The sequence below is a fragment of the Nycticebus coucang genome, chromosome 2 (assembly GCF_027406575.1).
Source record: "Nycticebus coucang isolate mNycCou1 chromosome 2, mNycCou1.pri, whole genome shotgun sequence".
Taxonomy (NCBI): Eukaryota; Metazoa; Chordata; class Mammalia; order Primates; family Lorisidae; genus Nycticebus; species Nycticebus coucang.
This window is the reverse complement of record NC_069781.1, coordinates 166847951-166872067: the sequence shown is the minus strand read 5'-3', so window position 1 is coordinate 166872067 and position 24117 is coordinate 166847951. Positions and strand designations below refer to the sequence as shown.

The following is a 24117-nucleotide window of genomic DNA, read 5'->3' as shown; positions in this document are numbered from 1 at the left end:
AGGCTATTTATTGAAAGGATATGATGATGTTACAAGCATGCATTTTCTGTAGCTTCCAAAGGGTATGTGTAAGTGCAAGGTGTATGTCTGCTCAATCAGCCACACATACATCCTGGGCTCCCTCCTTGTCAGTGAAAATGTGCTGGCTGGATCCAGGCCACACACACACACACACACACACACACACACCCCAGTGGTCCCTTTAGGTCAAGTTTTTATAAACCTCCATAACAGTGGAGCAAGACTCAATTGGTTACAATTTGTGCCATTCCTGCATGTAGTCCATTATGGAGATCCCCAAACAACCAGCAGCAAAATGAGTTTCTGACCATCATCCCAGCCAATCAGTAGGGGAGGGTCTGAGTAGAATTACCCATTGTCAACTATATATCAGACAACATAAGCATGGCCTTGGCACTGTGTGAGAGCTAAGCTTGGAGCATCATAAACAAGATTTTTTTTTTTAGTGGTTAATATCTTGGAAGGGTATGTTCTGGAAGATCTGCTATGAAATAGCCCATCTTGCTTCATGGCTTCACAAGTATAGGCTCACTGGCACACATACCACATTTCAGCTCCATGTACATTCTTCCTGGCAAAGAATGAGGAAGAATGCTTGGGAGGTGCCTCATGCCACGCAGGATGAGAGAAGGGTAATGGATGCCACTATGTGGCATGAAAAGAAGCCAATAGCAAAGGTTCACCATCAGCACCACTGATACCATTTCACTCCATGATTCATAATTAGGGCCAGAAACCTTTGCCTGTCTTGAGGGGAGAGGCTCTTGTATAAAGGGGGCCAGTATCCACAATAGCTTCCAAATTTCTCTGCAATGTGATGAAACAACAGAGGTTCTGAAAATTCCTTTAGGATAGTCCATGGGGGGCATGAGGGGATGGAGCATGCCACTGAAGCTTAGCTCATGCTTTACTAATGGAAAGGCAGAAGAGAGCTAAAATAAGCTGACTTTTTTTTTATATAATGGTGAAATATTACCTTTGCACACAAAACAAGCCAAATATATAGTGTTTCTCTGACAAAATTGATGGCAATGATAATTGGACTTTTCTATAGTAGTATTAAATGGGAAACATTTTCCACTTAGTTTTGTGTCATTTCCCCACTGATACAGAAAGTTTGGGGCAGTGCTTTTACATGGGCATGCCAGAAAAAGCACAATCAGAAGATTAGTTCTGACATATATTAGCTGAAAGTATAATTACAATTGGGAAAGGGAAAATGTTACCAGTAGTTTATCTACAGTTTCTGTTATTTGGTTGCAAGCTTCCAAGAAGTTACTATAAATAGTGACAAATTTGCATACATGTTGCTGCCTCTCATGTTTTTAGGAATTCCAGAAGGCTCCAACCCATAAGTGCTCATTAAATGTTTGGGTATCTGACATAACTTAAAATTTACTTTAGGCTGGGCATGGCGTCTTATGCCTGTAAACCTACTACTCTGGGAGGGACAGGCAGGAAGACTGTTGAGGTTAGGAGTTGGAGAACAGCCCAAGGAAACGTGAGACCCCTATCTCTACTAAAAATAGAAAAATTAGCTGCGTGCTATGGTGCATTCCTGTATTCCCAGCTACTTGGGAGGCTAAGACAGAAGGATCACTTGAGCTCAGGAGTTTGAGGTTGCAGTAAGCTACAATGACACTACTGCACTCTACATGGGGTGGCAGAATGAGACTGTCTCAAAAAAATAATAATTTTAAAGTCCTCTGAATTCCAAAATACCTTTTCAATGGCAAGACCATGGGGCCAAAGATCTGGGAAACCTGAATGCTCAACCCAGTTTTGCCATGGTAAGTTACATGTATCACACTGTGCAAACCACTTTACATCTTTGGTTTTAGTATCTTCATCTGTGCAATGAAGCCTACAAAGAAATAGGCTAGTTGACCTAATTCTTTGAATGGTAAATTCCTGGAGGTGGAATCAGTTTCCTTGGTGAGATTAATGTAAGAGCTGCAGTTGTCAAACAATTTTAGAAATAAGTGTTGGTTATTTTGCAGGAGTTTTATTGTTTTAAAAGGCTGACAACAATGGGAATTACAAGTCAAGCTATTGAAATGTGGTGATCTCCTGCATATAGTCAGATGCTTTATAAAGGCCAATATATAGGCATACCATTTTTAACTGGCTACATAGGGTATTTGTAGTTGTTTTACAACAGTCTGTAATGAGAATGTGGCTTTTATTAAATTAAATTGTTGACTGGCATAGTTTTTCTCCACACACAACACACACATAGCTCATCACATTCTCAAGCTTTCTCTCCATTAAAAATCTTCTGACTTCAAATCAGAACAATATTTTAGCTAAAGCATTCTACACATTCCTTCATTTCAGGGTTCCTAAAATTTATTTCGTGTATGAATTCTCTGGTGTTTAGTAAGAGCTGAGCTTCGGCTAAAGTTTTTCCCACATTCCTTACAAGAATAGGGTTTTTCTCCAGTATGAATTCTCTGATGATCATGCAGGTTGGTTTTCTTTCGGAAGGCTCGTCCACATTCATTACATTCGTAGGGTTTCTCTCCGGTATGAGTTCTCTCATGCTGAATTAGAGATGAACTTTGACTGAAGGCTTTCCCACAGTCTATACATTCATAGGGTTTTTCTCCAGTGTGGGTCCTCTCATGTTGAGTAAGTGATGAACGTCTACTGAAAGCTTCTCCACACTCATTACACTCATAGGGTTTTTCTCCAGTATGAATTCTGTGATGCTCTATGAAACTTGTACTCCTTTTGAAAGCTTTTCCACATACATTACATTGATATGGTTTCTCTCCAGGATGAGAAATAGGTTGTTGACTAAAGGCCTGTTCACAATCATAGGGGTTCTCTCCAGAATGGATCCTCTGATGGTCAGTAAAGTCTGTAATGTGACTGAAATCTTCCCCACAGTCATCACAATGATAGGATTTTACTTCAGTGACAGTGCCTTCATCTTGCTTAAGAGATGAGCTATGCTTAAAATCTATGCTGTAGTTATTGCTTTGGTAAGGTTTACCTCTCTTATGAATCCTCATATGTTTGTAAAGGGATGGGCTCTGACCAAAAGCCCTCCCACATATGCTACATTCGAAAGGTTTCTCTCCAGTATGAGTCCTCTCATGTTGGACAAGGGAAGAACATCGACTGAAGGCTTTCCCACATTCTTTACATTGGAAGGGCTTCTCTCCGCTGTGTGTGACCTCATGCTGAGTGAGGGATGTGCCATGCCTAAAGGACCTCCCACATAGATTACATCGATAGGGCTTCTCTCCAGTGTGAATTCTCTGGTGTTGAACAAGGGAAGAGCTGCGCTGGAAAGCTTTCCCACAGAGACTACACTGATAGGGTTTCTCTCCTGTGTGAGCATTCTCATGTTGACCAAGGGATGAGCTATGCCTGAAGGCCTTTCCACAGACATTGCATTCAAAGGGTTTCTCCCCAGTGTGAATCCTCTGATGCTCAGTAAGCTGTGTCTTCCACAGGAAGGTTTTCCCACAGTCAGTACATTCATGGTGTTTCTTTCCAGGATAAATTCCCTGATCTGTACCATTGGGGAAAGCTCCCTCTCCTTTGTGAGTTTTCTCATGTTTAGTAAGTGATGATCTATGAATAAAGGCTTTTCTACATTTATTACATTTATAGGGTTTCTTTTTTGGAAGGATATTGTTCTGATTAACTAAGTCTGAATTATGTCCTGAATTGCTTCCAAGAGTCTCACATTCACTAAGCCCTACTCTCAAAGGAATGTTCAGTTGTGTAATCAGATCTGTGTTCAACTTAGAGTTTTCACCAAATTTATTTTGCTCAAAGCTTTCTTGTAGTGTGACTATTTTCTTCTGGGTGGGTGTCTCTGGCTCCAGATGTTTCTTCCACTTTTCCTGGTGCCTCTCTAACTGGCTGTTAACATCGCAGGAGTCTTCTAATGTGGCACATGAGAAATTATCTGTGCTATGGGATACTTCTGATACATTCTGCGGCAGATATGATGATTTGGCTTCAGGCCTGGTCTTCCAGTCTGAAAGAAATCCAAAGTGCAAAAGTCTGTATTCCTTCCTGTTGAAGCAAACTGCTATAGTAGGAATTAGGAAATGAAAAATATACAAATTATACAAGGCTCTGCTTTGAAATTAGTCATCTATCCTGGCGAAAAGACTCAAAATGGAAGAAAGAAAGAGTTAAGAGAGGTGACAGTGAAGACTGCAAATCCAGAGAGTGTCCTAAGTCCAAAGAATGAGGAAAGCCCTCCTAGAGGAGGGGTGGTTAGGGAATAAGGGAGTAAGTGAGCCTGAGTGTTAAACATAAATATAAATGGAATATCATATTCTATCTTGCAGGATCCTATCTACTCTGTCTCCTGTTCTTTCATAAACCACCATGAATCTATCTTTCTAACACATCCATTTAGTAATTTACTTAAATTCCAGTCTTTAAGGTTCCAAGTTTCCAAATATTGCAAAGAAAATCTACACCCAGTGAGCTAACCAAAATGATTTGATATACTTGAGAGATCAAGTGCTACACTTTATAAACTAAGAAAAAGTAGTATTTCAGGAGGCAAATCATCTTTGCCCTTATAACTAGTGCTTTTGGTGCATCTGAGCCCTGGCTCTACACTAATCATCTCTCTTGACCAAGAAGAATTGATTTCAATCTGCCTAATAAATTGATCTCTAAGTCCCCATTTTTACCTCAGAATACCAATAGCAGAGAATTAATTAATTTCTAGGTTCTAAGAATGTGAACTTTTAAAAACCAAGGGCAAGGAGCTTTCTTGAGTGAAAAAGATATTGACAGGAATTTGGATTCAATGCATCAGTGCATTTGTTGAAAGCAACTGGAAGGTACATATAAGAGTTGCACATTACATTGTATATAACATTTCCTTAAAACACAGAACTGTAAACAAATACTGAACTCTAGTTAGTGATATGCATACTAAAGTGTGTAGAGATGAAATGTCCTCATGTCTGGAACTTACTTGGAAATGCATCAAAAGATGGACTGATAGATACAGATGAAGAGAACATGATAAAACAAATATAACAAAATAATGACAAAAATGTGATAATCTTGGTCGTAAGTATGTGGTGTTGGCTATGTAATTTTTTCAACTGTTCTATACATTTGAAAATTTTCATAATAAAATGTTGGGAGGGGAAAAAATACAACAGAAGGGCCTTAAACCCCCAAATTCCTACCCTGTCACAAGAATCAACTCTAAACTTCTGAAAGCAGAGAATGATTATCTTCAGTGGGACATTAGAAATAATGAATGAGGAAGTTATTTCCCCAGCCAGATTTCATAATATCAATCAAGTAATTTCAGACTGTTTTTTATATCCTCTGCAACACAGACAGAATATACAGGCAGTCCCCAGGTTACAAACAAGATATGTTCTGTAGGTTTGTTCTTTTGTTAAATTTATATGTAAGTTCCAACAGGTACATTTACTTTTACCTGTAATAGCTCATGTTTGTAAGTGCGAGTTGTACGTAAGTCACATGTTTCTAACTCAGGGACTGCCTGTATAGAAATACTATAATAATTTTACTAGTAATAAAAAGAAATACTATAATAAATAGACTCTTCTTCCAGGAGCCGGAAAGAAGAATAGAAGCAAGACTCAGTCTATTGACAACTAAAGAAAATGCAAAACCATCAGAGTTTGTATAGTGGAGATAATGTAAATGGTATTTATAATCAGGGAATAAATATATAACTATATTAGTTTTCATTAGGTTTAAAGGCTTATGTAGATCTTGAACTTCAAGAACAGATAGCTTTAGATAGGTAGAACATATTATCTAATGAGGGAGAAATATATGCCACTTACAGAGAATATTAAAAGAAGTTTTACCTAAGGGGAGCTTGTTTTTTGGAGGAAAAATAAGATAACACTACAAGGTATGACAAAGGACTTTTTTAAATCAAGGGAGTTTCTATTTCCTATAATGAAGTATAGGGAGTAACATAAGGTTTTATCAGAGGTTTTATGAAGATAAAGCATTAAAATCCAGGGGGAGCCATCAACTGATGAATGGTTAAACAAGATGTGCAATAGATGCAATAGAATAAAAAGGAATGAAGAGCCGCTACATGCTACAAATGAATGAACCTTAAACACATTATGCACAGTGGCTCGGCGCCTGTGGCTCAAATGGCTAAGGCGCCAGCCACATACACCTGAGCTGGTGGGTTTAAATCTAGCCCAGGCCACCAAACAACCAAAAAACAGCCGGGCGTTGTGGCGGGCACCTGTAGTCCCAGTTACTTGGGAGGTAGAGGCAGGAGACTCGCTTGAGCTCAGGAGTTGGAGGTTGCTGTGAGCTGTGATGCCACGGCACTCTACCTAGGGTGACAGCTTGAGGCTCTGTCTCAAAAAAACAAAAACAAAAAACCATTATGTACAGTGAAAGAAGCCATATGTGATTCCATTTATACAAGCTGTCCAGATAGCCAAGTCCACAGAGATATAAAGTAGATTAGTGGTTGCCAGGGGCTGAGAGAAGTGAGGAATGGGGAATAACTGTTAATGGATATGAAGTTTCTTTTGCATTGATGCAAATGTTCTGAAATTAGAGTGTGGTAATATTTGTACAACTCTCTGAATATATTAAAAAAAAAACACTAACCTGTATACCTCAAAGGGATGAATCTTATGGCATGTGAATTATATCTCAATAATTCTGTAATTTAAAAAAATTTAATATGGACTATAAAGAAACAACAAAGTGAAGAAATTCCAACTGATAATTATAGTGACCTAAATCCAGGGCCTGGTTAGGGTGTTACCAGTAGAAGGTAAAAGGCAATAAAAATCTAAGTTACTTCTCAAAAGAAAAAAATAACCTGCATTGAATGAAAAAAGAATAAACTGATTATGGTATCTGGCCTAAGGGATTAGAAATCCAGTGGATTCTAACAGACAAGGGTAGAAAAGGGAAATGGGCAAGGTAGTAAAATGTGCTGGTGGAGGCTGAAAGATGATGAATTTAGATTTTACATAGTCAATATAAACTGTGTGAAATTTCAAGTGGCGAGGTCCCATGAGATGAAAGGAAAAGTGACCAGGGTACTTTTTTCTGAGATTTCTGAGTCTACTGTATAGAATAAGGAGCTGCAACAATCAAAAGGCAGGCACCCTTTTAGGGAGGTAATAGAGAAAATCTAGGAGCCTGGAGGGCAGATTCCTTAAGGTAGTTTCACTTGAGGTGTTAGTCTGTATAGAAATACTTTTCAGTGTTGGTGGGGTAGGAAGCAAGAAAAGCCAAAGACCTAAAGCCAAGGAGCACTTAGCAAGCCAGGAGACTAGGAGAGATAATACAGGAACCATGGAGGGGGCATGAGTCAATTGGCATAATGTGGGACGGAAGGAAGATGTTGCTCCCAGGTGGGTGTTGTTCTAGGCATATGAAGACAGGTTATAAAGGGAGGGAGAATCAAAACTGTGGGCATTTCTTGTAAGTCTGGAGCATGTGACAGTGAATGCAACAAGACAAAACGAGGAAGAGACATAGAGTTCAATTCACTTCTGAATGAGGAGAAAAGGGATCTCTAATTAATGAAGGGACTTGGACGTCAGCAGAGGAGAAAAGAATCCAACAGGTAGGGTTATACTGGATAGGCAGAGATAGTATTTCCAGGATAGAGCAAAGGTTACTTTTAGAAAGAAAAAAGGGGTCCCTTTGCCTCTAAAACCTACTAACAGAGAGGAATACCCTTTTGAATAAGAGAGACATAAAGAGGTGTAACTGAGGAGATGGCTTCAGCTTCCTATGCAGGTCCCAGGGCTCCCAAGCCAGCTTCTGGAGGGAGCTTCCCTCTTCCTAAGTTGTGACAATAACTGCGTTCACTCCTATATGCCTGAGTCTCACTCATTTACCTGGACAGAAAGGCTTTTGGATTTCTCCCTCTGATATCCATGGCTCTTCTCCTTGCTCCAATTTGAAGATCACCTCTGGCTTGGGAACTTGATATCCTGCTCATGGGTAAATACACAAGATTTGGTTGTTTGTGCAAGTGGACAAAGAACCCTCCTAAGGACAAGTCAGTACTAGTCCTTGATCCTCAGGAACTCTGAAGGAAAAAAAAGGTGCAACTTAAGGAGTCATGCAATCAAATTGACTATCTCCAGTTCTGTAAAATAAAGACCTTTAACATTAAGAACAGGCTCAAAACCCTTAAAGCTGGGTCCCAATGAGATTAATAAGCTCTGACCCCTGAACACCCTGTCGGTTACCTAAGCTATAAGCATTGCAAGACCCACCAACAGGCAAGACGCTCAGAAAAGTGGTCCTTACCAATGGAAACCAGGTGGCTGTAGTTCTCCAGCATCACATCCCTGTATAAGCTCCTCTGAGCAGTGTTGATGTGGTGCCATTCTTCCTGGGTGAAGTCCACAGACACATCTTTGAATGTCACTGATTCCTGTAGGATCACATTCCTGCTCAACTAGGGATCAACCCTATAAACATTCCCATGGCGATACTGGGAACATAGTAGGATTATAACAGAAGCAGTGATCACATATTTGTTAGCCTGAGGGGGTACTGTTGGGTTACAGACACCAGTTGTTTATAGAATTTTTTCTTTTTTTTTTGAGAGTGTTACTTTGTCACCCTTGGTAGAGTGCCGTGGCATCACAGCTCACAGCAACCTCAAACTCTTGGGCTCAAGTGATCCTTTTGCCTCAGTTTTTCATTCTTAGTAGAAACAGGGTCTTGCTTTTGCTCAGGGTGGTCTCAAACTCATGAGCTCAAGGGATCCACACACCTCAGCCTCCCAGAGTGCTAGGAGTACAGATGTGAGCCACTGCGCCTGGCCATATTTACATAATTTTTTAATGGATCTAGTGTGTCAGGCAGGAAAGTTATGGGGGGTAATCTGTTCTGCAAAGCTATATTCCCACTTAGTTATGTTCTGGGATTCCTTCAAAGCCAAGCCATTTTATACAATCACCAATTCCTTCGGGCTTGTTCATTTCCTTTATTACAAAATCCAAATACATTGGGGCAGTAAAAAGTGATGGCCCTCTTTACCACCATAACCAATCCCACTTTATTCCCCGGAAATAATCTCTCATTCAGAGCCCCTTGTCTATGTTTAACACACACACACACACACACACAAAACCACACCTCCAACAGAGAATCCTATTTTATGAAATACCATACGTATTGTTCTACAACTTACTTCTTACATTTACTTATATATCTTGGAGATTTTTCTATAATTATATATATATATAATATAATATATATATAATTTTATCTTATTGCTTTGAACTGTTTCATGGTAATCCATAGTAAAGTTCTATCATAAGGTACCTACCTACTGCATAAAATTAACAGAACCCCACTATATTGAGAATAAAACTAAAATTCCCCCATTGCTCACGGGGCTATAGCATGCTTATCTTGGTGTTTCTGACTACATCAAGCCTGTTCCCACCCTGGCTCTTTTTCTTGTTATCCTCTAACCCCCTAGATCTCTTCATGGCTGACAACTAGCTACTAGTTACTCTGTTGTCATCTCAAGCATGACCTTCTCTCTTTTTTTTTTGTAGTGACAGAGTCTCACTTTATTGTCCTTGGTAGAGTGCTGTGCCATCACAGCTCACAGCAACCTCCAGCTCCTGGGCTTAGGTGATTCTCTTGCTTCAGCCTCCCCAGTAGCTGGGACCACAGGCATCCGCCACAATGTCCGGCTATTTTTTGTTGCAGTTTGGCCAGGACTGGGTTTGAACCCACCCCCCCCAGGTATATAGGGTAGGCGCCCTACTCACTGAGCCACAGGTGCCGCCCAAGCATGACCTTCTTGAAAATGTTATCTTAGCACCTCTCTCTAATTTACTCTCCATTACATTACCTTGTTTAATTTTCCTCCTAGCCCAGGTACCTTTTAATGTCCAAATTCTTTATTTTTTTTTGTAGAGACAGAGTCTCACTGTACTGCCCTCCAGTAGAGGGCTTTGGTGTCACACGGCTCACAGCAACCTCTAACTCTTGGGCTTACGCAATTCTCTTGCCTCAGCCTCCCGAGCAGCTGGGACTACAGGCGCCCGCCACAGCACCCGGCTATTTTTTTGTTGCAGTTTGGCCAGGGCCGGGTTTGAACCCGCCACCCTCGGTATATGGGGCCGGCGCCCTACTCACTGAGCCACAGGCGCCGCCCAATGTCCAAATTCTTGCCACATGAATTCAAGAACAAAACAGATTAAGATAGAAAGGCCATTTGTACTTCCTTTTTTTTTTTTTTCAGACAAAGCTTCAAGCTGTCGCCCTGGGTAGAGTGCCGTGGCATCACAACTCACAGCAACCTCCAACTCCTGGGCTTAAGCAATTCTCTTGCCTCGGCCTCCCAAGTACTTGGGACTATAGGCAGGCGCCCACCACGATACCCGGCTATTTTTTGGTTGTAGTTGTCATTGTTGTTTGGCAGGTCCAGGCTGGATTCAAACCCACCAGCTCTGGTGTATGTGGCTGGCGCCTTAGCCATTTGAGCGATAGGCGCTAAGCCAAAGCCACTTGTACTTCTAACAATTTTCTGAGATTAGCTTGTTAGTTTACTTTTTGTCTCCCTACTGTAAAATCCATGAGAATGGGGACTTTACCTATCTTGATCATAGTTACATGGCCAGTGCCTAGAACAATGCCTGGCACATAGTAGATGCTTAAAATAAAATACTTGGTGAATGAATAAATGGACAAGTCCCTATTAATATATATTTAGTTTATTTCCAGCGTTTTGCTATTATAAACATTACTGCAATAAATATGCTTTGTGCAAATAGGCTAGGATTTCTCTAGGCTAGCTAGCTAGCTAGAATTGGAATGGCTAGGTCAAAGGTCTTTCTTGTTTTTTGCTCTATTCTAATCACTTCTGCCTCCAGCCCATGGAAGGCTGAGGTGCCCCACTGCCTCCCAACTTTCAGATTTGAGCTGGTGGGCTGATTGACTTGGCCTTGTTAAGTCATGAGACACCTATGACCATGCCTTCCTTGAAATATCTCCTTTGGTCTCGGCTAGACTTCTATCCCAGAAAGTATATAATTAAGTATGGTGATGAAAATTAGTGCAAAAAGACACTGAAAACCCAGGTGAGGCTTGGTGCCTGTGTAGCTCAGCGGCTAGGGCACCAGCCACATACATCGGAGCTGGCAGGTTCGAACCCAGTCCTGGGCTGCCAAACAACAACAACTACAACCAAAAAATAGCCGGGTGTTGTGGCGGGCACCTGTAGTCCCAGCTCCTTGGAAGGCTGAGGCAAGAGAACTGCTTAAGCCCAAGAGTTTTAGGTTGCTGTGAGCTGTGACGCCATATCAGTCTACTGAGGGCAATATAGTGAGACTCTGTTTCAAAAAAAGAAAAAAAGAAAGAAAACAGAGGTGAGTTAGTGGGAACAGTTTCACAGAGGTTTACTTCATCCCTGCTAGCTTAGGGACAGCTGAACTGGACTCATCAACTTCCTCAAGGGTACCATTCTCTGCCCAGCCCCCACCAGTAATTCTTTTAGCTAACTCCACTGCATACTTAAGCTGTTGGATCTTCAGTGAAGTTTTCTGATTCCCCATCAAAGGTGAATCCCCCTGTCAAGTATATTAAACCTTTCTGCACACCCACCATTATTCAAATAAAACTAATAATCTACTAAATATTTGTTTCCCTCATTAGACAGTAAGCATTATGAAGGCAGGGATGATATATTTTTTTTCACTCTAAAATACCCATTGACCAGCAAATGCCTGACCCATACCAAACATGTTTCCTGACTGAGTTAAGCCTTAAAGAGATAGGTGAGATTTGAATTTTAGAGAAGACAGGAGTGGCCTCTTCTCTTAGGGAGTAAGGTACATGACCACATCCATACACTGGCTTCCCTGTACCATATTCCCGCTCAGCACTGCGGCTGTGTTTCTGCAGGTGCCGAGCAGAATTGAAACAAGCCATTTTTCTCACCAAGGGCAGGGATCGGACTAACTAGATCAGACGACTGGCTTTACTATGTACACTGTGGCAGATTAAAGATGCAAAAGAAAAACACGGCAGTCCTTGAATAAGTTTCAGATTATTTTAAAAAGTGTTATTTATTAGCACACAACATGAAATAACACACAGTAAGGTGAGGTAGCTGCGGGTACTCAAGCAGGAAAGACTGGGAGAGGAAGGAAGACTTCAAGGCAGGCTCTGCACTCGCTCCAAATTGGCATGTGTGGTAAGTATAAAATACACACCAGGTTTGAAACAGTATCAAAAAAAGAATGTAAATAATGGGTGCCCATAAATATGTCTTGAGATTAAAAATTAGATTCCTTAGTGTGAGCTTCATAGCCCTTCATGACCTAGTCCCCCTGACTCTTCACAACCTCAGCTGTGGCTTCTCCTCCCCTCGTACACCAAAATCTGCCTGTTTAGAAGTTTCAGCAACCAAAGCATTCTCTTTTTGCCTCTATGCATGGTGCTTCAAATGCTCAGCCTTTCCCCTTCTGCCTGGCTCAGGCTCACTCTTCACCAAAGCTCAATCAAGCTCTCTCTTCTGGGACTCCATTCCTACCCCCAGTTTCACATCCCAGCAGCGCCCCTCCCTGGGCCTTCCTCCAGCACAGCTCATAAAATTCTATGACATTTTGCTGCCTGTTATCTCTTGATTACTTCTACCAAACTATGCTCCGAGAGGGTCAGGACGTTGGCTCAGGCACCTTCAAGTCTTTAGAACCAGTGTGGTACATAAAAGACGAATGTGTGCAAGATTACGTAGGCAAGAGGCACTCTCAGTTCTGTGGTATGAGTTAGCCACTCTAAGTCACATCCCATGAGGGCATTCCCCATGCTGCAGGCCCCACCTTGGACTGTAATAACTGATCCTGTAACATCTTTTAGCTGGCTGCTTAGCCTTCTTGTAGATTAAACAGGATCTCATCATTGACCCCTTTTAGAAACAAGCAAAGTTACCAAGAAGTATTGGATGTTCCCTTTCCTCAGGCTGACATAAAAAGGACCTCAGTCAAATGATGGAGCTAAAACAAGGAACCAGGAATGGCATGTGCTAAGTTGAGAAAACTCAATTCCATGAGCCTCTGAAAATCTCCACCACTAGAGTAAATAATGTCCTTCAGCCAATCTTACACCTCCTGGAAGTCCAATTACTCATCAATAACATGGGTTTCCCTGAACGGGAAAAGTAAGAGGTTTTTTTTTGTAGAGACAGAGTCTTACTTTACTGCCCTCGGTAGAGTGCCGTGGCGTCACATGGCTCACAGCAACCTCCAGCTCTTGGGCTTATGTGATTCTCTTGCCTCAGCCTCCCGAGCAGCTGGGACTACAGGCGCCCACCACAACGCCCGGCTATTTTTTTGTTGTTGCAGTTCGGCCGGGGCTGGGTTTGAACCCACCACCCTCGGTATATGGGGCCGGCGCCCTACTCACTGAGCCACAGGCGCCGCCCGGAAAAGTAAGAGTTTTTAATAGCAGACCAGGTGAAAGGGAACTTCAAGAAAGGAGAACATGTGCAAATACCTCCAACTCTCAACATATGCCAATTCCACAGGAGAAATTGGCTAAAATTTTAACTCAGGAAACCTTGTAACTTTGATACTGCAAAAGCAGAAAACCAGAGAATGGCAGCTGCTGAGAAAAAAAAAAATCTAATTTGTAAAAACTGTTACCTCTAAAACCCAAATTAGTTTGCCTAATTAGGAAAATGGAGTTTACTGGGATATACAGTATGTTTTCACTCAAATACTCAGTGTCCTCTGAGACCAGACCAACAACAGTTTGCCAAGCTGAGAGCTGACAGTATCCCTAACAACTCAGTACACAGGGAGGCAGCGTTATTACTGTCAACTTTTGCACACATACACAGCCATCCTCACTCCAACACCATCCACGGCATCCCGAGCTGGAAACCTGGATCTCATCTGTAGATCTTCATTTTCCCTTTATGCCTTGCAGTCACCAAAAGCCTCAGAAATGTCTAATGAATTGAGGCCAGCCTCTTCATCCTTTAAATCAACTCAAATCCTCCCTTGCCTATGATGGCATTAAGCCAGGTAATTGCCATCTAGATCATGCAGAGAATGTGGCAGCCACAAGCCACCTGTGGCTATTCACTTGTGTTTTTTTTTTCCTGTGGTTTTTGGCCAGGGCTGGGCTTGAACCCACTACCTCTGGCATATGGGACAGGCGCCCTACCCCATTGAGCCACAGGCACCACCCCACTTGTGTTTTTTAATTAAGAGTTTAGGTGTTCCTCAATTATAAATTGGTTTTAAATACTGGGGGGAGGGAGACAAATTTGCAATGGGGCTAGTCCAAATTGGCATGTGTGGTAAGTATAAAATACACACCAGGTTTGAAACAGTATCAAAAAAAGAATGTAAAATATCTCATTAGTAATTTAAAAATCTTGATTATATGTAGAAATGATACTACTTGGGTTAAATAGATGTACCCTTAAAATTAATTTTACTAGAAAACTGAAACATATTTTAACTTGTGTTTCTTTTGGACAGTGACTCCTAGAAAATTGAAACATATTTGTAACTTGTGTTTCTTTTAGGCAGTGGCTACTAGAAAATTTAAACATGTTTGTAACTTGTGTTTCTTTTGGACAGCATTGCTTTGGGTGGACTCTGCCCTGATAGTATCATTTGCTTTTGCGCTTCCTAGTGTTTATACAACCCGTTCTGAAGCTTTTCCAGATCTTCCTTGTCCCCTTTTACCAGATAGTCAGTATCTCCCTCTCAGAACTGTAGCCATCCATTCATCTTTTTCTTCCTCAAGAATTTCTCAAATTCCTTTTCATTTCAGTATCTCCAACACAAAGCACATTAAGATTGTCCAGAATTACCTGGAAGACAGACTTTTCTAAATTGCCTGTGCACACAGGGCTCTGCCAAGCCATCTTATAAAAGCTCCGTAAGTGATTCACTATAAAAGAGCAACAGCTAAGATTTACTGGATTATCATTGCCAACTGTGCACAGACCTGGGTCATTTACGTACAGCCTCTCACTACATTCCTCACTTATCACCTCCCCACAGGAAGCAGGTACCACTTCCTGCTCATTCTGAAGCATGACCCTGGTTAAGAACCCTGGCCTGGCACAGGGCAAGCATTCCAAAAATATCCTGTAAGTGACTGAATAGATTCTGGGTAATTCTTATGGAAGGAAACTAGGCAGTCATTTTGAGGCTAAAAAAAATATGGGTTAGTGAATTAAATTATTTAATTAGAAAAAGCAGGAATAAAGCAAAAAACAATGGCATTAACAGCCAAATCTAAATGCTAGTTCCTCTTAGGAATCAGCCAAATAGAAAAATCTCTGATAAATCTAGTAAAAAGAAATTTTAAAAAATGAATTTAAGGATAAGGGGATAAAGAAAACAGTAAAGTACATAACAGTGTTTTAAGAAATGTGAAAAACCTTAATGGAGAGGATAATTTTAAAATTAGAGATTAACAATGTTGACACACAAAAAAGTGAAAATCTTGGTAATTGAGCAGAAAATAGAGAAAATTATTCCCAGGTCATTCTCTCTGTTAAAATTCTGAGTCTAAACATTTTATAGGTAAATTCTTTACAAAGACAGAAAAAAAAGCAATTTGCATGTTTGACAAATTAAGGGTAATAAGCATGACATTAAAACCTATTAAAGATGGGTGGCGCCTGTGGCTCAGTGAGTAGGGCGCCAGCCCCATATGCCGAGGGTGGCGGGTTCAAACCCAGCCCCGGCCAAACTGCAACAACAACCAAAAAATAGCCGGGCGTTGTGGCGGGTTCAAACCCAGCCCCGGCCAAACTGCAACAACAACCAAAAAATAGCCGGGCGTTGTGGCGGGCACCTGTAGTCCTAGCTGCTCGGGAGGCTGAGGGAAGAGAATCACGTAAACCCAAGAGTTGGGGGTTGCTGTGAGCCCTGTGACGCCATGGCACTCTACCCGAGGGTGGTACAGTGAGACTCTGTCTCTCTAAAAAAAAAAAAAAAAAAAAAAAAAAAACCTATTAAAGAGATCTCTTTAAAAAATGTTCAATTGTGTGTTTTTTTGAGACAGAGTCTTACTTTATCACCCTTGGTACAGCAACCTTCAACTCCTGGGCTTAGGTGATTCTTTTGCCTTAGCCTCCTGAGTAGCTGGGACTACAGGCACCCACCACAATGCCCAGCAATTTTTTTTGTTGTTGTTGCAGTTTGGCCAGGGCCAGGTTCGAACCCACCACCCTCGTTATATGGGGCTGGTGCCCTACCCACTGAGCCACAGGTGCTGCCCTTTTTTTTTTTTTTTCCGAGACAGAATCTATGTCACACTCGGTAGAGTGCTGTGACGTCACAGCTCACAGCAACCTCCCAAGTAACTGGGACTAGAGGTGCCTGCTACAACACCTGGCTATTTTGTAATTGGCTGGTTGTAATTGTCATTGTTGTTTGGCAGCCCTGGGCTGGGTTCAAACCCGCTAGCTCCAATGTATGTGGCTGGTGCCCTTGCCTCAGAGCTATAGGCACCCAGCCTGTTCAATTATATTTTGAAAGAATTATGTACTGTAACCAAATAGGATTTTATTCTATTATTATTTATGGTAGCAAAAATTTAGAAACAACCAATGGATATTGGTTGAAATGGCTAAGTGAATTTTGGTACATTTATGCAAAGCAATATAATACAGTCATTAAAACTGCTTTTAAAAAAGAAAAATCCTAATAAAATGATATGAAATTTAAAATATACTATAATTAAAAATGTTTAAGGGACAAAACATGCATAGAGAGGGAGAAAAGGAAATTCATTAAAATGAATACAGAGATTCTAAGGCAGATGGATCATAATAAATCTATAATATTATGAGATGAATTTCCAGAATACATCAAGAACTCCTAAAACATGGGCAGTGCCTGTGGCTCAAAGGAGTAGGGTGCTAGCCCCATATACTGGAGGTGGCGGGTTCAAAACCAGACCCGGCCAAAAACTGCAGAAAAAAAAAAGAACTCCTAAAACACGACAACAAAAAAACAATTCAAAAGTGGGTAAAAGACTTGCATAAAAATTTCTGTACAGTTAACTGGGCATTGTGGCAGGTGCCCGTAGTCCCACCTACATGGGAGGCTGAGGCAAGAGAATCGCATAAGCCCAAGAGATGGAACTTGCTGTGAGCTGTGATGCCACAGCTGAGGGAGACAAAGTGAGACTCTGTCTCTAAAAAAAAAAAAAAAAAAAAATTCTGTACAGAAACATACAAATGGCCAAAGTGCACAGGAAAAGAAGCTCAACATTACCAGTCATTAGAGAAATTAAAATTAAAACTGTAACGAGATTCTGCCTCACACCCAGTAGATGGCTACTATCAAAAATCCAGAAAATAACAAGTGTTGGTAAGGATGTGGAGACATGGGAACCCTTTGTGCACTGTTAGTAGAGCTATAAAATGGTACAGTATCTATGGGAAACAGTACGGTAGTTCCTCAAAATAAATTAAAAATAGAATTACCATATGATCCAGTAATTTCACTTTTGAGTATACACCTAAAAAAAAATGAAAGCAAGGTCCCACAGAGGTGCCTCATGTTCATGTTTAACATTGTAGCAGCATTATTCATCAATGATCACTGGGTAAGCAAAATGTGGTATATACATACAATGGACTTGAACTCAGCCTTAAAAAAGCTTTTATTGGGCGGCGCCTGTGGCTCAGTCGGTAAGGCGCCGGCCCCATATACCGAGGGTGGCGGGTTCAAACCCGGCCTCGGCCGAACTGCAACCAAAAAATAGCCGGGCGTTGTGGCGGGCGCCTGTAGTCCCAGCTACTCGGGAGGCTGAGGCAAGAGAATCGCTTAAGCCCAGGAGTTGGAGGTTGCTGTGAGCTGTGTGAGGCCACGGCACTCTACCGAGGGCCATAAAGTGAGACTCTGTCTCTACAAAAAAAAAAAAAAAAAAAAAAAAAAAAAAAAAAAAAAAAAAAAAGCTTTTATTACAAGGCATTTTATTTAGCCTTAAAAAGAAAGGAAATTCTGCCAAATGCTGTAACTTAGATGAACCTTGAAGATAAGTGAAATAAGCCAGTCTCAAAAAGAAAAATACTGTGTGATTCTACTTATATAAGATATATGAGTCAAAATCAGAGACAGAAAGTAGAATGGTGGTTACCAGGGACTAGGGGGAGGGGAGATGGGAGAGTTACTGCTTAATGGATTAGAGTTTCAGTTTTACAGGATGAAAAGAGTTCTGAAGATGGATGCTGCTGGTGGCTGTACAACCTATGAGTGTATTTATTACTATCAACTCTTAAAAGCAGTTAAGAGTCCAAGTTTTATGTTAAATGTATTTTACTCCAATTTTTAAAAATTGAAAAAAGATATCATAGCTTTAAAAAGTTTGTAATACTATGTATATGCTCACATACTTTAATAAGATACATTCTAATAAAATAAGAGTAACACAAGACAAAAAGTCAGGAAAAGAATCATAGTTTTGAAACAGGTCTTAATGGAACAGGTTTTGACACCCTAACATTGTCCTACAGATAAATTTCTTAGGCTTGGCACCCGTAGCACAGTGGTTATGGTGCCAGCCGCAGGTTTGAACCTGGTCCAGGCCAAACTGCAACCAAAAAATAGCCAGGAGTTGTGGCGAGTGCCTGTAGTCCCAGCTACTCAGGAGGCTGAGGCAAGATAATCGCCTAAGCTCAAGAGTTGGAGGTTGCTGTGATCTGTGACGCTACAGCACTCTACCAAGGGTGACAAACTAAGTCTCTAAAAAAAAAAAAAAAAGAAGATAAATTTCTTAAAGGTGTTCAGTGCAAGTCACACTGTTTCATGTAATTATTTTATCAGAAAATTAGGGTCCTGGGCAGTGCCTGTGGCTCAGTGAGTAGGGCGCCGGCCCCATATACTGAGGGTGGTCAGGTTTGAACCCGGCCCTGGACAAACTGCAACAACAACAACAAAAAATAGCCAGATGCTGTGGCCGGTGCCTGTAGTCCCAGCTACTTGGGAGGCTGAGGCAAGAGAATCACCTAAGCCCAAGAGGTGGAGGTTGCTGTGAGCTATGACACCACGGCACTCTTCCGAGGGCGACAATGTGAGACTCTGTCTCTTAAAAAAAAAAAAAGAAAAGAAAATTAGGGTCCTTGTACCTGGAAAACACAAATTTTGCTATAGTAGAAGCAGAAAGAAAGTATAAAATTACTGCTTGGGCTTAAGTGGCTATGAATGGTCATTTATATGAGACCTGCTTAACTTTTTATTTCTCTGGAGCAAAGGGTTGAAAGGAGGCTTTGCCCTACAGGATAAGCCTGGTACAGAGATGGCTGGATAAACACACCACTCCATATTATGTAAGAGTGGTGCTGTGACAGGCGTGCACAGGTGCCATGGGAATGCACAGGAGAGATATCTAACCTTATCTGGTTGGAAGGTAGGTGTGAGCTGAGGCTTAAGGACCAGCTCCAGTCAGCTCAGCAAACAGCACAGAAAGGGAACCTCCAGAAAGAGGAAATGCAAACATCCTTGACCACAAACATCCCGACCTGATTCAGCAAGTGGCTTGGCTCCCCCCTGCTGGCCCAGGAGCATCTTGTCTGAGTTTGGGTGACCTAAGCCAGGCTTTGCTGGTTCTGTTCATCCTGACGATCTGACCACAGAGCTCTCAGGATCTGGAATCAATGAAGACCAGGCCTGAATCCTCCCCATTTCCTTGCCATCACGGTAAGACACCAAGAAACCTGGTCTTTATATGCAGGTTTTTTCTCAGAAAGCTCCCTTAATTTCTTATTGTTCTGGTGATTTTAAACTTTTTTTTTTTTTGAGACAGTCTCACTCTGTTGCCCTAGGTAGAGTACCATGGTGTCAGCCCAGCTCATAGCAACTTCAGACTACTGGGCTCAAATGATCCTCTTGCCTCAGCCTCCAGAGTAGCTGGGACTATAGGCGCCCACAAAAACACCCAGCTAGTTTTTCTGTTTTTAGTAGAAACGGGGTCTCACTCTTGCTCAGGCTGGTTTTGAACTCCTAAGCTTAGGCAATTCGCCCAGCTCAGCTTCCCAGAGGGCTAGGAAAGAGCCACCACACCACAGGTGGTGGTTTCCATTTTAAGAATGGCAAACACCTTTTGTTCCCCAACTTAAAATGCAGTGTATATGTCATGAAAAGGTGAACAAGGATGCAGAGTGTTTACACAAATAAAAGTACTACTAAGAATTTTACTATCTTAACAATGCTAAGGGGGGAGGCAGCCTGCCTCTTCCACTTCTGCTCCCAGTCCCACTTGAGGGGAAGCCACTTGGAGAATATCTTAACTATGCAAAGGGAGAAGGCCCCTCCCATCAAAACACTTCTCCATAGGAGCTCCAACTATCAAACTCTTTCTCCTACAATTCATCATTCATAGCAATCTTTAATTCTGAGAAGTCACACTAGTTTCCTGCCCAAAATCATTAGTTCAAGCTACACTGGCCTCCTTGCAGCTTCTTCAATATGGCAGACACACCTCCTGCATTAGACTGTTCCCTCTATATCCAGATGTTTCCCCCACACATCTTCAGCATTAACTCCCTCACCTTTCTCAGGTCTGCTCAGATGACACCATCTCAATAAGGATAAGGCTTATCCTGACCGCGACATTTAAAACTATTCCCCTATCACAAGTCCCTACTTCCCCACTCCATCCCCTTTACCTTTCTCTGCCTTTTTTCTCTCTTGAGGTACTGCTGCCTTCTAGGATACCATATAATTTACTTATTTATTGAATTCTTCTCCCCTTTCCAGAATGTAAAGTCTTTGAGAGTAGAGTCCTCTACAAATTTTGTTCACTAAAGTATCCCAACTGCCTAGGAAAGTGCCTAACACATCATAGGGCTCAATGACTATCGGCAGAATGAACAGATGAAGGAACTACAAAGTCAAGAAGAACAAAATCTAAACTCCTTCTATTCTTTTTTTTTTTTTTTTGTAGAGACAGGGTCTCACTTTATGGCCCTCAGTAGAGTGCCGTGGCCTCACACAGCTCACAGCAACCTCCAACTCCTGGGCTTAAGCGATTCTCTTGCCTCAGCCTCCCGAGTAGCTGGGACTACAGGCGCCCGCCACAACGCCCGGCTATTTTTTGGTTGCAGTTTGGCCGGGGCCGGGTTTGAACCCGTCACCCTCGGTATATGGGGCCGGCGCCTTACCGACTGAGCCACAGGCGCCGCCCAACTCCTTCTATTCTTATCTATGCAATGCCTGCAGCCACCAGCTGCTATCACACAGGACAATGATTTTAATGAATATGGCCTCCTCATCTTCTCCCCTCCCAACTCCCTTGACTTACAAAGTCCATCACTTCTATCTCTTTCCCCTTCTTTTTCACCTTAGGCCAGATGAGGTGGCTCATGCCTATAATCCTAGCACTCTGGGAAGCTGAGGTGGATAGACTGCTTGAGCTCAGGAGTTTAAGACCATCCTGGGCAAGAGCGACCACATCTCTACCACAAATAGAAAACAAACAAACAAACAAACAAACAAAAAACCCCAAAGGCTGGCTGGTTGTAGTAGTGGGTACCTAGAGTCTCAGCTACTTGGGAGGCTGAGGTAAGAGGACTGCTCAAGCCCAAAAGTCTGAGGTTGCTGTGAGCTATGACGATGCCATGGCACTCTACCCAGGGCCACAGAGTGAGAATCTTGTCTCCCCCCCTCCCCCACCCTTCCCCTCAAAACAAACAAACAAACAAAAAAAAACAAACTGTACTCTTCCTCAAAGGTGACATCTCCACTGACTATTTCCCAAGGCAAAAAACTTTCTGGCCCCTCTCTGAACTCACAGAAGCTTCTGGACCTCTGCAACAACACTTGAAAGCACCTTACTCTATACTTCTGTATAAAGCTGTCTACCCCCACCAAATTAACTTTCTGGAGAAGTAGTCATGTGACTCATTACTCATCTTTGCATTCCCCGAAGGCCATGCTCAGAGAAGGGGAACCACTGAAACAAAGGGAAATTTCTGCCTAAAAAGAGCCAATGCTCTGTTCTGTCCTTCATCCCTGGCCATCATCCACACCCTGAGATGACCCAAGTGGACTGTCAGGCCATTCCATGAGAATATAACTGAGCCAGAGTACTGTGAGAATACAGCTTTCAAAGTGAAGTTTAATGCCTGTAATCCTAGCATTTGGGAGGCCAAGGCGGTGGATTGCCTGAGCTGATGGGTTTGAGACCAGCCTGAGTCAGAGCAAGACCTCGTCTCTAAAAATAGCCGGGTGTTGTGGCAGGTGCTTGTAGTCCCAGCTACTTGGGAGGCTGAAGCAAGAGAATTGCTTGAGCCCAAGAGTTTGAGGTTGCTGTGAGCTATGACGCCATGGCATTCTACCCAGGGTGACAAAGTGAGACTGTCTCAAAAAAATAAAAAATAAATAAAAAGTAAAAGTGAAGTCCCTAAAATTCATTGCTCAGAACATGTATCTAAGGTCACCATTAAAAAGGCACCCCTCCCCTCTTTGGAAAGTACCATAGACCTTAATGAGGTGTTAAGTCATACTAATTCTCCCAGGCTATTGAGGAAACATTTTGTATGTTTGCTGTGGCTCTCCTCAAAAAGCAAATAACTGTCTTGTTCTAGTATTGTTACTTGTATTACTTTAAAGCTCACTCCTGTAATATTGTTATTTGTATTACTTTAAAGCTCACTCCTGTAAAACAGAAAAGAAGAAAAAAAGCATTATAACATTGTGTGCTTCATTTGCTATGAAATTCTTTTAGAGGACATTACTAGTTGGTGTTTTTATACGAATTAGTCTTGAACATTTCGCACAACTAGGAACTACATTCTGTCATTTTTCTTAATTCTAAAGAGAGTGTGAATTGAAGGATCCAGAGACCTTCTGGATCTTGTTATACATATTTTCACCAATATACTCAGTGTAAATCAGAGGATAACCTTAGAGTTGTGATGCTTCTAGAAAATGGACCTTCTGCCACAAGAATGGCTTCACAAATGAGCTTCATATTAATTAGAGTGAAGACTAGACTTCTGGGGGTGGTGCGCACCATCATCCCTTTGTTAAGGCTAAAAAGGACGTGAAAAGCTTGGGGCAAGTCAGCCCTGGTTTTGTTTTATAGCCTCCTAGCTTCAGAAAACCCACCTCCAGCCTCTTCCCTGACATGTTCTGACCAGGTTTCTTCATCCTTTTACGGTCTCTACGGGCCTGGACCAGAAGATGGGACTCCTCTCTCCTCACTTACTTAGGTTACCAACTCCGCCACAGGTTTCCATTCTGTCACCCCACCCTTTCCATTCCTTATTGACAAGAGTTCAAGGAATCAGCGTGGCAACTCTGAACTTCCAAACGCATCTAACCTTAACTCCTCTCCCAAGACCGCACGGCCCCCAGTTCCCGTCTACGCCTCAGTGCAGCACCCCCTTTGGGCACCTCGCTCCCCCGGCTCTGGACACCTCGGGGTTTCGCACGGCTAGGAGGCTCCGAGGCGATGGAGCCAAGAACTGGACTCGCCACGCGTAGAACAATGACTGCTCCAAACACCCCCACGGGGGGTGGGTGGGATGGATGGAAGGGACGCGCTGCTCACCTGGGGCGCCGCCGTCGGAGGCCTCGGAGGCATTCTCGCTCCGCCAGGGTCCGGCTCCCGGACAGGGGCTGGGGAGAGAGGACAGGGCCCACTCAACAGGCAGCGACCGCCGGCCCCGCCTCCGCCCCTCAACCGCTGCCCCAGCGGGGACCGGCGGGAAGCACCGCGGACCCCGCCCAGGCCGGCCGCTCGGCCTCCTCCCGGGCACCCCCTCGACCACGCCCAGTCCCGCCCGCAGGGAGATGGGCGAGGCCCGGCGAACACCAGCCCAACCCGTCGGAGGTGCCGCCCGGATCCGCTCACTCGAATCTCCGCCTCCGGGAGCTCCGGAGTTTGCGACCTCCAGCCCACTCAGGTCCTTTTCGGATACTCCCGCCCCCGCCGCAGGCTTCGTTCTCTCAGATTCTGACCCGCTGACGGGCTGCCCAAAGCGGTCTCAGCCGCACGGGGGCCGGACAATGGCCGCAGCAGCGGGCCAGAGCCGGAAGTGCGCCTGCGCACCGAGCCTCGCTGCCAAAACCCCGGGGCCGCGGCGGGCGCGCGGACTACACTTCCCAGAGG

The 24117-nt window shown here is 42.8% G+C and overlaps 1 protein-coding gene across 1 annotated transcript; it reads right to left on the bottom strand.

The window, feature by feature from the left end:
* Positions 1–23924, bottom strand: ZFP90 (ZFP90 zinc finger protein). Its single transcript, XM_053604955.1, has 5 exons — positions 23860–23924; positions 23557–23624; positions 8305–8431; positions 7887–7982; positions 1–4018 (listed from the first exon to the last, which is right to left on the bottom strand). Exons 2-5 carry the CDS (start codon positions 23587–23589, stop codon positions 2364–2366), a joined length of 1911 nt encoding a protein of 636 aa, XP_053460930.1. The 5' UTR covers positions 23590–23624; positions 23860–23924; the 3' UTR covers positions 1–2363.
* Positions 23925–24117: the final 193 nt, after the last annotated feature.

Excerpts from the sequence above, each read along its gene's own strand:
- ZFP90 (XM_053604955.1), bottom strand. The coding sequence starts at position 23,589 with ATGCCTCCGAGGCCTCCGACGGCGGCGCCCCAG. Across the intron at positions 8,432-23,556 it reads CTCCGACGGCGGCGCCCCAG|GAATCAGTGACATTCAAAGA; the intron begins GTGAGCAGCGCG and ends GTGATCCTACAG. Across the intron at positions 7,983-8,304 it reads CAGCCACCTGGTTTCCATTG|GATATCAAGTTCCCAAGCCA; the intron begins GTAAGGACCACT and ends ACCCATGAGCAG.